Genomic DNA, 15726 nt, shown 5'->3' with positions numbered 1-15726 from the left:
GAAAAACACACTGCTTGTTTCACATGTCTAGCAAGAAAAAGTGAAGAGAGCCAGGCAGAGGAGGTAAAATCTAACACTTTCAGACTTACATCTAGCTGACTGAACCAATGTCAGCTGCTACAGATAAATGAACCTCTCCCTCCCAAAAAAAGTTAAATTGTGTACTTTTCAGGCTTGGTGTCAACTGACTTCAGGCATTTTATTTTCAAAGAAAGGAAGTGAAACAAGTGATGGAGATGTATGAGTCACAAAATGAAGCAGTGACAGAAAGGAAATAAGCTTAGAAGGAGAAGCCACTTTATTTTTACGGTTACATCATTAGACTGAAGGTGAGTTTCTCTATTGAAGAACAAGATAGTCTACTAAAGAAATGATTCAATTTACCAGTGAGTGTAAGAAATAACATAGATTTGATGTTGATGAGACAGCACTCTGAAGAGAAAGGAGATGTCAGAATTGTATTAGGCCATCCTTCAGACTGAATTTGGATTCAATATCAGAAAAAACCAACGGTGAACATTCATCCTGAAAAGCCCAGCATTTCATATTTTTAAACCAAGAATATACAGTGACATTTGGCTTGGCAAAGAAAGATGTCTTAACATTAATGTTTTCAAGGCACTGGCCTTATTTGATTACTAGAGAAAAACTGAAACTATACTTTCTAGAATATTCTATCCCTTAGGGTATATAGAAGGGTGACTTCTGAAATTCCTTACAGCTAATTATTATAACATTCTGTATGTTGAGACATTATCAGACTAAAAATAATCCTTTTTAATCTGATAGGTCAACTATGAATAGTTCCAATAAAGAACAGTTGTTTGATAGTAGTAAGGGGCTGTAGCAGCATTGATCTATACAAAGCAAATCCTTAGAGATAATTGTGTCCAAAAGTTAAGGGTGAATCCATTGAAACCACCTAAAGAGCTTGGGAAGTTAGATCTTATTCATTGTGTCTGCAATTTTACTAAAGAATTTTTATGTTATGCAAAGTCTGCTGCTCTGAACTCTATTAGCAATGGATATTACCTACAGTATTCATTCTGAAATGTTCCCTCTCCCATTAATTATATGGCAACCGATTTTCTACTGCCCTGTTCTGGAACACTTTATAACTCTGACTATTCTTATTCTGACACCTGCATAATTCTTTGCTTTGTTCCCCTCAACCCTGATTTCTATTCTATTGCTTAAATGACCTCCTTCTAAAATACTGTGTAGATTTTGATTTGAACACAAAGTGTGTTTCTTAAGCTGATTTATTATAATTTTTCATGTAATAATAGATCCTAGAGATCTCCATAGTCATATACAGAGATATTTTTATTGAGATATACTAGACACACAACATCAGTTTCAGGTAGTACAACATAATTATTCAATACTTTTATAATATGGTGAAATGATGACCGCAGTGAGTGTAGTTAACACCCATTACACATAATTAGAATTGTTTTTGTTTTTAATACAGGCATCACCTTCCATGTTACCACTCTTATTATTGTCCTGATAATTGAACAGCTTTTTTGGTTTTGGCTATCACTTTTATGTAGTTGATTACCAAGCACAGATCATAAATTTGACTTTTCTACCAAAGTCCAAGACCACATTTTCTTTTTTCACTTGAGGGGTATACTTGCAATTAAACATTAATATGTGAAAGATGCCCTCAAATGTTTGTTGAATAAATACAACCCCAATTCCTCACTTATCTCTGATGCCTCATTCAAGTATGGACTGCCATCATTGCTGCCCTCATCATTTCTGCCCTCTGATAACCACATTTTTGTCTCTATTCTTACTACCATTAAAGCAAGTATGGTTGTATGATTATCTCCTGCATGGATCATCATAAAAGCCTTCTAGTCTCCATATTTAAGGTTTTTCTTAATTTCAACAAATTTTATTTCTGCTGTAAGATGTGTCTTACCAAGGCACAGCTCTTACCCATCCAGTCAAGCCTCAGTAGCTCCCAATTGTCCCCAGAATTGAGAACCATCCTACAAGTCCCATCATGCTTCTCCAATGTTATTTCACTTCTTTACTTCCATATATATATATAGCCACTATCGCCTCCTAACACAATCTCCACTTACACAACTCTCTCCTGCTTTTTTTTCCTAAATGAATATTCTAGAATGTCACCATCTCTGCTACATGCCCTCCTTCAGGTTGCACTGTTAACAGTCCAGCCATTCCTCAATGTCAACACTAAATGACCCCTTCCTTAAGAAAGTTTTCTTGTTCCTTACACAGAACAATATCTCTAGGAAAAAAATCTCTGCACCATCTAATTTTCATAACACATGCTAAAGTCTACTTGGTATTTATTTATCTATGTAATTCTTTTATATCCACAACTAGAATGAAATCCTTGAAGAGTAGAAGATTATTCATTCATTTTAATGACCTGAAACACCAAGGAAAGACTTTGCTTATAATAAGAGATGCATTCTTTGTTTTTAATTGAACGCAGTCATAGGGCTACAACATGCATCACATCACTGATTCTCCTTGAATTCAGTTCAGTGAACACAGTGCAGGTTTTAAGTCCAAAACTAAAACAGTTAATTCCTAAAGACTAGGCTGTTCTTACCAATAAATAAAGCAAATATAATCTACTACTTGAAGCAATTGTGGAAAATAGGTGACTGAAAGCATAATAGAAAACTATAAAACACTGCTGCAACTTGAGACCAACCTCTAGAATAGCCAGAATCCATGCAGATGCCTGTCACTCTGATCAGATGGGATTTCTTACATCCTGTTCTGTCTCCAATACTGCAAACAGCTGGGCCTCAAATAATGTTCTTGTTTCCTCTTCAGTGCTTGGTCTGCTTTGTTTGATGTTACTGCCTCCAAAGATTCTAAATATTTCTGAATCATGAGTCTAATTTTTGTTAATTCTATTTTACACTACCATAAATATACAAATGCTAAAAAATGGACAGTTTCAAGAGAGTGTTTAGCAAGGCACAGGGGACATGAGGTTGAAATATTTGGGGCAGGGGTTAATTTGGCAACTGGGAGGTTCTAGAAATCTTTTCTGGGAGGAAACTGATGAGAGAAACACTGGGCTGAAAGGAGCTGAAGAGAAAGTGTTTAGACAGAAAAGGGAGAAAGTCAATTTAAACACTCTTCTAGGAATATTTTTGTTGAGGAAAAGTAACTTTAACTCATATTAAGCAGTATCAAGATACTGTACCCCTGACCTAATTGGTACTAATGATATATTTTTTAAATCTATTGAAAAATTCACATTTTTACTGAAAAACACTCATCTATACAGTATATTTAGGACATTTAGAATACAATTTTACAATAAACTAAGGTACATTGAAATTTTGAATCTTTCTGTATTGGGACCTAATCAAACTGACAAGCTTTTGCACAGCAAAGGAAACCAAAAAGAAAACAAAAAGACAACTTACAGAATGGGAGAAAACAGTTTCAAACAATGCAACTGACAAGGACTTAATCTCTAAAAAACACAAATGACTTATACAACTCAACAGCAAAAAAACCAACAACCCAATGGAAAAATGGGCAAAAGACCTGAATAGACATTTTTCCAAAGAAGATGTACAGATGGCCAACAAGCACATGAAAAATGCTCAACATCTCTGATTATCAGAGAAATGCAAATCAAAACTACCATAAGACACCACCTCACACCTGTCAGAATGGCCATCATTAATAAGTCCACAAATAACAAGTGCTGGAGGGGGTGTGGAGAAAAGGGAACCCCCCTGCACTGTTGGTGGGAATAGAAGCTCATACAACCACTATGGAGAATTGTACAGAGGTACCTTAGAAAACTATACGTAGAATGACCATATGATCCAGCAAACCCCCCTCTTGGGCATATATACAGACAAAACTTTCCTTAAAAAAGACACATGCACCCGTGTGTTCACTACAGCTCTATTCACAATAGCCAAGACATGGAAACAACTCAAATGTCCTTCGACAGACTATTGGAATTAGGAAGATGTGGTACATATACACAATGGAATACTTCTCAGCCATAAAAAAGAATGAAATAATGCCATTTGCAGCAACATGGAGGGAACTAGAGACTCTCATACTGAGTGAAGTAAGTCAGAAAGAGAAAGACAAATACCATATGATGTCACTTTTATCTGGAATCTAATACAGGGCACAAATGAACCTTTCCACAGAAAAGAAAATCATGGACTTGGAAAATAGACTTGTGGTTGCCTGGGGGTGGGGGAGGGAGTGGGATGGATTGGGAGCTTGGGGTTAATGGACGCAAACTATTGCCTTTGGAATGGATTAACAATGAGATCCTGCTGTGTAGCACTGGGAACTATGTCTAGTTACAATGGAGCATGACAATGGGAGAAAAAAGCATGTACACACGTATGTGTAACTGGGTTCCCATGCTGTACAGTGGAATGTGTTGGGGAAATAACAACAAAAAACTTAGAAATAAATAAATAAAATAAATAAATAAAAATATCAATTTTTCATAGTAATCATTTATTTAATAATTACATAAGCTATTTAGTAGTTTTCATAAGTGCTCACTAACTTTTATTCATTGTAAATTATTATGTGTCAATTTTGAATGTCACATTATATGTGAATATGAAAAAACATTCAATTACTTTATAAATACATTGGCTTATTTAACATCTTTGTTCACAAAACATTTTTTTCCAAGCCTTCTGCTGATAAACTTTTTGAGATCATAAGTCTTTTGAGAAAATGATCAAAGCGATGGACCTGTTCCCTCCACAATGAACATTCACGTATTTATACCAAAATGTTCATAGATTTTTAGCATATAAGAGGTGTTTCTGTTATCAAAAGCTGATACAGGTAGGGACACTTTTCAGATAAAAGAATCTTCAAAACTTTTCATTTGAATTATTTAGGAAGAAACTCTTTTCAAGACATGTCACTCATTGTCCTGCCATCTTAATCAGATAATAGGAACTTCTATCTTGGTGAATAATGCTGTTCCCACAGAATTAACTCCACTCTGCTAGATACTTTTAGAATTCTTTTTTCTTGATTGTTCCAGCTATTCTATTTGCTATGTATGTGCTTCTAACAGCAGCATCTCTGCTTCCAACTCTTCTATATAAACCAGGAACCAAAAAACAGAAATGCTGAAACTATATTTAAAGTTAAAATAGAATAGGCTATCAGCAAGATTCTGAGGCTCTCATTAAATTGTATGGGCTTTCTGATATTTATTTTTGACTGTTCAACTTTCTTTTTCTTCAGGAGCTTATCTATAGCCAAGAAAAGCAAGGTGGCCATGTACAGGCTTTATAAAAGGAATTCATAATCTCTAAAAGAAATGATGATCTTTTGAAGTCCTTTAAGGAGTTTCACTGCAACACATTGGAAAATGGCTACAAGGAATAAGCAAACTTTCCTAGTTACCTAGTCTCTATCATTAACATGCTGTGTGTACATGTGTTTGCTAGCTTGCAAGTGTGCAGTGTGTGTAAGCATGTGTGTGTGTGTGTGAGCTCAATGTTGGATAATTAATATTTGGATTTAGGATGCAAGACAAATGAATGCCAACTTGCAAGTTTCAAAAATTCTCACTGCAAACTATTCTCTATGTGCCCTTGTCCAAAAACATTGGACATATCAAACAAAAAAGTATAATTGTGTTTTATATATACTAGTCTCGAATTGGATAATATGAAGACTATGAGTAGTACATCACTATTATTTATATTTCCCAATTTGATTTGAGTGGATCATGATGCTTAATTTTATGTGTCAACTTTGACTGGGTTAAGCGATGCCCAGATAGCTGGTTAGACAACTTATCTGGGTATGTCTCTGAGGATATTTCTTGAAGAGACTAGCATTTTTTTTAAAGAGTAGACTGAGTAAAGCTCTCCCTCACCAATGCAGGAGATCATCCCATCCAACGAGGGCCTGAATAGAACAAAAATGCAGAGGAAGGGCCAAGCAAATGTGCTCTCTGTCCCAAAGGCTGGGACACCCATCTCCCTTTGCCCTTGGACATCACCACTCCTGATTTTTAGGTCTTTGAATATAAGCTGTGACTTTACCATTGGCTTTCCTGGTTCTCAACCCTTTGGGTGTGGAATGGAACCACACCATCAGTTTTCCCGGCCTCTAGCTTGCATATAGCAGATCTTGGGACTTCTCAGATTCTGGAATTGCATGAACTAATTTCCTAACATAAATCTATTTCTAGCTATCTATTTATGTATATATATATCCTCTGTTTGTTCTGTTTCTCTGGAGAAATCTGACAAATACATGGATATACTTCGGAAAACTCAAATATTATTAACAATAACCTTCTTTATGGCTTTATGTGCAGTATTATATTGCTTTGAGTTACTATGCTTAGCCTACCTCTTCTTAAAGTTTAGTGATGATAAACAAAGTGGGTGAAATATAATACAAAAAGTAATATGCACTTCTTTTCAAATACACAATTTTGATATGTCAGAGGAAATGTAAAGAGGAATAAATATTTGAAACTTATGGATATTTATACAATTTTTGTTCTAAATAAAACCAGTATTAGAGGGAATTTGATATGTTGTTATTCAGACAGCCTACTTTAACTTCATATTTAAGTTACTAGACTCTGAGATTGACTTTGCTTTTTTAAAATTTTTTCTTCAACACATTCTGAACAAAGGCCGTGTTTTGATCTTATAATACTTTTAATTAGCAATGCCTTTTAGAATTAGATGTTAACATTTACAAAAACCAAGTAAACAATAGCTCTTTGCTTTTTCTCCTTTCCTTTTCTTGTAAATTATTTTGCAAATTATCCATTCTGGTACAGCAGGCTCTCTGGTTCCTACTTCACCAAATGAGAAGTTCCATCCTGAATGACCAGTGTCCCCAAATCTCTCTAGGTTTTTCATTCCATGTACCTCCAAACTCATAGCCCAACATGATATGCCTCTTCCCACATACATTATCTTTCCTCTCTTTGCCCAGTCAGTTTTGGAGTGGACATTTAACTAGGAGTCTGAATTCCTCCTTCAACAAAAACACTGTTTTCAATCACTTTTTCTTCTATTATTCCAGAGCAAGGACAGCTCTGTCCATTCCTGACCAGCACAAGCTGCTAAACATCCATTCTGAGGAAAGGTTGGCTCCTCCACCACCTCAGGAAAGTGGATTAAGACATAAATTTAACTTGTAAGGCTTTAGGTTGTAGGAACACGGCTTGTGGGTGTGGAACTGTCCAGATCTTTGAGGACTCCATTACATAGCCTCTCCTCATCTGAAAGAATATTACTGGTCATTAGCTAGTACCTGTTACATGTGGAGATCACTCTGGTGGAAGATATTTTAGAATCTAATGAGTCCTGTAGGACAAAAAGCCCTTCAGATGAAATCAAGTATAAAATGAACCACCAAAAGCCATAATCATAACAAAGTTATGTTTTGTACCAGTTAAACTCCCTTAGTTAATCTCCCTCCACCAAGTTCTCTTACTGATCTAGAAACTAAAACTTAAACATCTGGTGGGTAGGAATGTGAGGAAATATATATATACATACACACACATTATCTACAGTTAGTGGTCTTTATGTTAAGATTGCTATAACATAACAAACGAAAGAAAGTCTTTCTGAGTCACAGTAATGTCATGAGAGGAAGCTTTAAAAAAATAAAACTATAAACCTGCATCAACTCAATGCACAGACTAGGCAGGAAGACTATTTCTTCACTCTTGCTATTTCTTTCTTTTCTTTTAACTAAGAAGATAAATATGCCATTCGGTTAACATATTGCTCTGGGCTGCATGTAACTTGTCACCATAGAAGGTGTGCATTTTACCTCTCTGTGTCATTCCTCCCTATAAGAGATAAAGTTAAAAACAATTCAAAGAAGAAAGATGTTTTCACTTTGTTCACAGTAACATTACAGAATCCACCACATACGGACCCGAGAGACCCACTGGGTCCCAGGAGCATCTCAGGAATACTGCAGCAGTGGTAGCACCACGAGGACCATGATCCTTGAAGGTCTCAAGCATCCCAACCCCCACTAAGATTCAGCACTTCTGTGGGACACCTAGCAAGAAAGTGACTTGAACAATGTTTGGAAGACCATGAAGGGTTCTTTTTTTATATACCATATAGTATACACTGAATATTTTCAACATGAGATCAGATAGCAAAAAATATCTGGCATATCCTCTTTTACATAATACATGTGCAAATAAACACAAGTAGGCCCATATAAATGTATACAAATCATGCAAATGCATGCATGTCTGTGTGTGTGTGTGTGTGTGTGTGTGTGTGTGTGTGTGTATACTGCATATGTGGTTGGGCCCATCAAAAAATCTGACACCAAGTAGCTATATAATACATTATTCATATAGACTCAAAGATATGAATAATGTGTATTACACTTAGAAATGTATGACTCAGATACCTGAATTTTTTTTTAATTTCAGTAAGATTTGGGGAAGACATGCTATTTCTTACCTACATTTCCAGTCATTAAGTATGAATTCTGAAAGTCCATCATCCCCATTCCAACAATGTGTATAAAATCTTCAATCACCTGCATTAACTCTATTGAGCCTGGATAAATCTACAAAAATAAGCAAAGGTTAGATGGAATTAAAAAAAAAACTTATATAATAGAATATACACATGCAATTTAAAATCTACATAATGAGATATAAATAATTTGAAGACATTTCAGCAACAGCTGTATTTTTTATTTTTTAAAGTTATTTTTAATCATTTTATTCTATTTTTATTTATTCACTTTTTAACCCATAGAACAGCTGTATTTTTTTGAACTAATAGTTCAAAATGACACTAAGTGTCATCTAACAAGTACTTTGTAGGATATGTGATAGCATAATTAATCTTTAGTAAATCTAAGCAAACTCAAAACGTCTAACAGATTGTACCCTTAGAAGTAGTATATCTGTACTTTTGATGGGTTCCTTTCCTCATTTAAAAATAGCATAGAACAAACACTGAAATTTGGGGACTTTTTACTTAGCATCTGTATGATAAATATTAGAAGAAACAATTATTATTGACATCATGAATATTTATAGACTCTTACATTCACTGCAAAATAACTCTCTGGGGAGAGACATTTATTTCCCATGATTATAATAACTAGTATATGAACAATAATGTTGACAATACTTTCAGGATCATAATAACAGCTCAGGGTGGATGCTCCAATGTACATTTCAGGACACACCCAACACCATCCAACTCACATACTGCCAACAGGTGAATATTTGCTTAAAGATGACCTGATTCTGGCATGAGCTCACAGCAAGTTGAATGTAAGGTCCATTTCCAAAGCCTAATGAATTTTAGCCTGTGTAACCCATCATGCTGATAAAGTCAGACTGCATTATATAACGGTATTAGAGCAGAAAGTCTTTTGAAGTTAGATTCATTTATTTTAGCCATTCAGCACCACTACAGCTTTTAGCCATGAAAAAAATTTAAGTGGATTAGAGATGTAGTGGCTTTGTATTTGCAAAGATTTTTGCAGTTGGAGAAGAGACTGATTAGCAGGAAGATGTCACGCAGGGCGGGTAGCAGGCACAGTGTGTCTAATTTACATTCAGACACCTAGAAGGCATAATATTTTATTCACATATATTTGAAGACATGAACAATGGCTATTACAGTTAGAAATGTATGGCACAGGTAGTTTTGATTTTTTTTTTTTAATTTCAGGAAGATTGGGTCAGAAATGTTATGGCTTACCTACATCTACAATCTTTAAACATGAATTCTGACAGTTCATCATTCCCATTCCAAAAATGTGCATGAAATTTCCATCAACTCCAAACTCCCTGCTGCTGCTGTATTTCTCCGGTTTTTGTGTAGGTGTCTGTGTATATGAGTATGTGTAGTGTGTGGGTAAATAGAAATTAAAAAGAAGAAGCTTTATTCTCCCTGTTGAAAGAGTTTCCCTCCCTAGCCCATCTTCCCCTCCCTTTTCTTAAGAGCATTTACTTTAGGAAACTAGTACTTGTTATATTCTTTCTCTGTCTCTTTGAAATGTATGTAAATGTTTTAAAAAGTCAAATAGCCTCTTCATAGCTTAAAGATCCAGGGATGTCCCTCTGTGAAGGTAACCATCAAGGAAGACAGCATCTCTTGGGACAGAACGTGACGGAAGACAGCATGAGAAAAAGAATGTATATATATGTATGACTAGGTCACCATGCTGTACCACAGAAATTGGCACAACACTGTAGACAAACCATTCTTAAGGAAGACGGTTCTATCTGGGAGGGCAGGACGCTAATTTCCTCCAGTACCTTGAGGTGCAAAACCGCCTCCCACCATTAAGATGCGAGTGTTTAATTTTTCTTTGGATAAAGTCAACTAGCTAACAAGATGGTCACCCCAATGACCAGGTGAAGTTAGGATGAACTACCTGTGACAAATGGCACTATCAAGTTTTCTTGCTCAAGAACTAGTAACTTTATCTTGAGGACATACATGTAGGGAGTTGCACCCACTAGGCTGTATTAAAGGGTGGGCGTTCTCTCTGTCTTTTCTATCTCTTAGTGGATTGATTGCTTGTGAGGCACATCACATTCTGGCCTAATGCTTATTCAATAATAAACCTCTCTTCTTTTCCTGTCTACCTTTGTGGAGAGGTTTTCTAGAGTGGCAGCAGACTTTGTTTGTAGTTGTTACTTTCCTAATGGCATTTAAATGTTGTATAGCAGGGATTTTTTTTTTTTTTTTCTGTAAAGTATCAAAGAGTACATATTTTGGGCTCTGTGGGTCATGAGGTCTCTGTTGGAACAACTCAGCTGTGTCCTTGCTGTACCAGAGCAGTCATTGTTCTGTGTGGTTATGCCCTCAAACTTTATTTACAAAACAGGTGTTAGGCCAGACCTGGCTCTCTGGCCACCGTGTGCCCATGACTGAAATGGGTTGTCCATTCTAACTGCAATAATGGTTACACAGAGTGTTGCCTTTTTTCAACTTGAGTATACTATGTTTTTAGTAAGCTGCTTTAGCTAACACAGTTTGATCCTTCATAACTAGGGCTGATGTGCTGGGAACAAAGTCTGAAATGATATTGTCTATTGTCCGAAAGTGTAAATTCTGATGGCAAAACCCTTCTGACTACAATATTGACCATTTTGCTCAGCTAGTTTTCCAAATGCACACAGAGCTATGTTTTATATTGTATTTTGTTGAGGGTATTCCTCTAAAATGGAAAATGGAGGAGTTTTCTTCTGGCAGAGCAGGTTAAGGATCCAGCATTGTCACTGCAGTGGGTCAGGTCATTACTGTGGCAAGGGTTTGATCCCTGGCCTAGGAACTTCCACATGCCATGGGAGCAGCCATAAATAAAGGAATAAATAAAATAAAGGATAATCTTTGGTAGAATTTAAACAGCTTTTATTTCCAAGGAGTTCACCCTTTGCGCTGCAAACTTAGAAACTTGTTTATCATGTGGCTGTGTTTATGACAACATGGCTACAAAAGAATTGTTTTTATTTAAAACAGTTATTTGAAAGAAGAATTAAGGATCATCACTACTAAATATATATATATATATTTAAAAGATAAGACCATGGCTAACTTGAAACCATAAGTAAATAGGCAGTTCATGGATTCAGGATTTTCCATTGACAAAAACTCTGCCACTGTTCTTTATCTGTTCAAGTTAGGTCCCTGCAGTAAATAACTCCCTCTGATGAACCGCAGTCTTGTTTTAAATAGGGTATTATACATTGGTCCTAAATATATCCATAATTAATGGTCTCCAGAATTCTACAAAGATGTGCTCAGCCTCTGCAGCTGTAGTCTAAGGAAAGACACCATTTTCTCACAGTGAGTGAATGAAGTTCTCCTCTAGAATGAAGCCAAGGACAAATACATAATTCAAACTAGTAGGAAAAGATAGATTCAGGGTCTTAAACTAAGGAGTGAGTTTTTTTTCTTGCTATGGCCAGAAGCACAGCCTTTGTACCTGATAATGAGTTGGCCCCCACTGGACTATTTTTAGAGCTCCTATCACAGTAGAAATAAAGGACATGCTTTATTCCTGCAGGCCCAGAACATGACTATAAAGGGAAAAGGGGAGAGAGGGTCACCTGAACCTCAGTAAATATTCTTATTTTCAATATTGCATTGTTCTCTTGGAATTTTTAACAAGGGTCAAGTAGAAAACTTTAGGAAGTTTAACATTCAAATAAATTAAATTTCTACAAGTTTTTAAAAACATGCTTATTTTCCCTTTCTTAACCGCTAACACGCTTTTTCTGTGATTTAGAAAAAAATATTATTAATCATACGTTGGTATGGCACAAGTGGCAGTGCAAGGCATTTTTAAGATAATAACTAAACTAATAAAGCTACTTGCTATAGATACTGTGCATAACAGAAAGAGTAAAAACCAGAATACATCTTTAATTTTAATGAGAACGTACTTTTACAACTCTTGGCTTTGAATCAAAAGGCACATCTGTATATGTGATTCAGATAACCTGTCATGTGGTAGTAAACACAAACGATTTTCCTAGCTACAGTTCACTTTGTAATCACTATGTCCCTTTAGACTTACTGTTTTCCCTATGATCTGTAGACAAGAAATAAAATTATGGGTAAAGAATACAGTCATTATGTTTTAATACCTTAGAGTTATAAATTACTTAAATCTGCTCGTTTTTTTCACATTTATAAATATCATTCATCCCACAGATTGTTATGATAAAAGAGATCACTTGTTTTCTCTAAAATCGACATGATATAATCTAGAATGGCTTGAAAAATTCTCCCTTTATGTTCTTGGAATAATGAGCCATTACTTTTTTCACCTATTATGAAACCTTATTTAGCCAACTTCATTTTAAGTTCTGAAATAACTACAGACTTACCTGTTGTGCATCTTCCCATTTTTCTTTGTTGTCTTCATCTAGAAGATTGCTAACTATTTGAAAGAAGTTCTGTAAATTAAATTAGATAAAAGGTTTAATGTTACACAAGAGAATATACTGTCAACAGCATCTGTTTGGACTATTATGTGCTAAGGGTATAAACACTTTGCAATATTGCTGGATGACACCAACTCACTCTCCTAGAAGATCTCTGAGGACTCTTTCTCAGCATCAAGATTCTGGGATTTCTAGACAACTTTACATATTGACCTCAGGAGACATCAGAATAGGTACAAGACATTTTTTCTCATAATTATTTGTCCCGTTATTATCTGTGTATTCTACTCTGTCACGCCACTGTTTAATTATTCCTTATAAAGAAACTCTCTTTGTAAGCTTTTGTAATGAAAGCCCCCGTGGTTGTCTTATTACAGTCACCCAGGTACCTGTGAGCCATAAGCGTTACTTACACTGCATTGCAGTAAGACACAGGCTGTAGGCAGAATGGAGGTGAGTGACAGCCTTCCTTGGCTGGATCCTGGCTCAGCCCTTCCTGGCTATTTCACTTTAGTGTTTATAACTACCTATTATAAAGATGACATGAAAATTTTCAAGTACCTGGCTAATAAGTGCTTAATAATACTTGGCTATTTTCAAATTCTTCTTCTTTTTTTTCCTGTATTTTGTCTTTTTAGGGCCATACCCACGGCATATGGAGGTTCCCAGGCTAGGGGTCAAATCAGAGCGACAGCTGCGGGCCTACACCACAGCCACAGCAACACAGGATCCGAGCTGCATCTGTGACCTACGCCACAGCTCATGGAAATGCTGGATCCTTAATTCACTGAGTGAGGCCAGGGATCGAACCTGCATCTTCATGGATACTAGCTGGGTTCGTTAACCGCTGAGCCACGATGGGAACTCCCTCAAATTATTCTTCTTAAAGCCCCTGCCTTTGGCAGCAAGGCAAAATGGAGAAAGGAACAGACAAGGTCACATGGTTCTAATAAAGTTCCAAATCCTTGCCATCGCCCTCATCCCTGACAGCTATTGGGAACCCACTGGCTTCATCTTATTCCAGTAGTACCCACGACGAGTTTTGGTTTTCCCTTCCCATGCAGACAGGCACCCTTTGGCATTCATTTTTTTGTTTCCCACATTCTCATGGGTTGTGTTAGTGCTCACTTAAATACGAGGGATCTTTATCAAAGAGGGAGACCTTCCTATCCTCTGACACTCAATGTCTCTTCAAAACACAGGAGCCAGGAGAGGAAAACCAGGGTAAGCAGTCATCACAGAAGACCTAAAAGTATAAAGTGAAGCTGTTTCATTTGTCTAATACTACATGGATGGAGGTCCCTTGCTTTTGTCCTTGGATCCCCTCTCTTCTGACTGGTCTGTGTGTATTTAGCATGAGCACTTATGCCAACACATTCACACACACGAGATCTCCCCTTGGGGTGGGGGTGAGGGTGGGCGGTAGACAGTTACAATTTTTTTTTAGTCCCCTCAGCCTTCCTATCCAACTAGCTTTTCAAAAAAGGTCTTGATTTTAATTCCAAATAAATTCACCTAGGTGTTTTTAAAAGAAAAACAAAGCTGCTTAATTTCCTCCTGTGGTTGGAATCTGTTAGTATCTATATTTAATTGCCCTATTTGTGCTATTTATTTTAATAGTTCCCGACAATCACATGGTTGAAACATGTTTCGAGTCACAACCTCTATAACAGTCACAGAATATTTTATGCAACTCTTGAAAAAACTACAAGTCTCTTTTAGGCCCGTTTTCTAATTCATTTAACCTTTTTGTACTACCAGCCATTTTTTCCACTTAAAATGTCCTGGCTGGAGTGATAACATTTTAAGGGCTTTGTCCATTGAGCTGTAACTCTCCGTTTGGGCAGAGAGAATTAACCTTCAGGTTCTCCGATTGTCTGTGGCTGGTTAACTCAATAGGGGACATAGTGCTAATGAGGCAAAAGTTGCAGATTTTATCCCTGTACATGCTGGTGGGCTGTGCTGAGGTCTGTGACCAGGGCTGCATCCTACCCCCTGCTAGCTTTCATACAAAATGCATGCTGCTGCTAACAAGGATACTGTGAGAAAGAGAAGCAATTTGTGCAAATGCAGCTCTGTTTCTGGGAAAACATTTCACAAAGCATCTTTTACTGACAGCGGGTCAGTGACTCTGCCCTGTCCGCAGAGGCCAGGGAGCACACATGATTCCTTGATCAAAATGATAAATTCAGGATTTGGTTTTTCAAAATCACCAAAGGGCATACATAAAAAACCCCCACAAATTACTTGAAATATACATTCAAGTAAGCAGAGAGGAAAAGAAAGGCTTTTGTACCATTTTCCAAGGCCAATAAGTTTACTTTATTAAATCAGCATGGGAAAGTAGCACAGAATAATGGGGCCCCATAGGGGCACAGGAGCTAAGCCTGAGCATCCCAGGCAAGGGGGAGGAGGACGCACGTGTACAGGGATACTGAGCTTTTCTTGTTCATCAGTGCATCCTCATCACATGCAATACCTTCTGCATAGCAGGTATTTAATAAAGTCCTGACTTAGAGGAAATAATGAAGTTACAAAATCAGTACACCTCAGGTTCTTTAACAAGACACAAGCATCATTCTATTCAACTGACTGCTCTAATCTGTCTCTCACACATTGAAAAAAAATGTATATGTGATTTTTTTCAGTTCACTTTGACTTTTGCTTAAAGATCAGATGGATAGGACAAAGCAGACAAGCAGAACAGTATTTTGAAGAGGGAACTCATGATATTTCAGGCCAACTTCACTGAAGTTTTAAGGAAACTGTGAAGTAAC

The 15726-nt window shown here is 36.6% G+C and overlaps 1 protein-coding gene across 9 annotated transcripts in view; it reads right to left on the bottom strand.

Moving 5' to 3' along the window:
* Positions 1–15726, bottom strand: part of ADGRB3 (adhesion G protein-coupled receptor B3) — a 733899-nt gene that overhangs the window by 337659 nt on the left and 380514 nt on the right. For all 9 annotated transcript variants that reach the window (XM_021072848.1, XM_021072838.1, XM_021072869.1 and 6 more), the window contains 2 exons: positions 12893–12961; positions 8487–8595 (listed from right to left, as the gene is read on the bottom strand). In XM_021072848.1, the coding sequence (XP_020928507.1) occupies positions 8487–8595; positions 12893–12961 (178 nt within the window). The remainder of the gene's footprint in view (positions 1–8486; positions 8596–12892; positions 12962–15726) is intronic.

The sequence above is a fragment of the Sus scrofa genome, chromosome 1, assembly GCF_000003025.6.
Source record: "Sus scrofa isolate TJ Tabasco breed Duroc chromosome 1, Sscrofa11.1, whole genome shotgun sequence".
Classification (NCBI taxonomy): domain Eukaryota; kingdom Metazoa; phylum Chordata; class Mammalia; order Artiodactyla; family Suidae; genus Sus; species Sus scrofa.
Note: the sequence above shows the minus strand (reverse complement) of the source record. Positions and strands in the feature narration are given on the sequence as shown.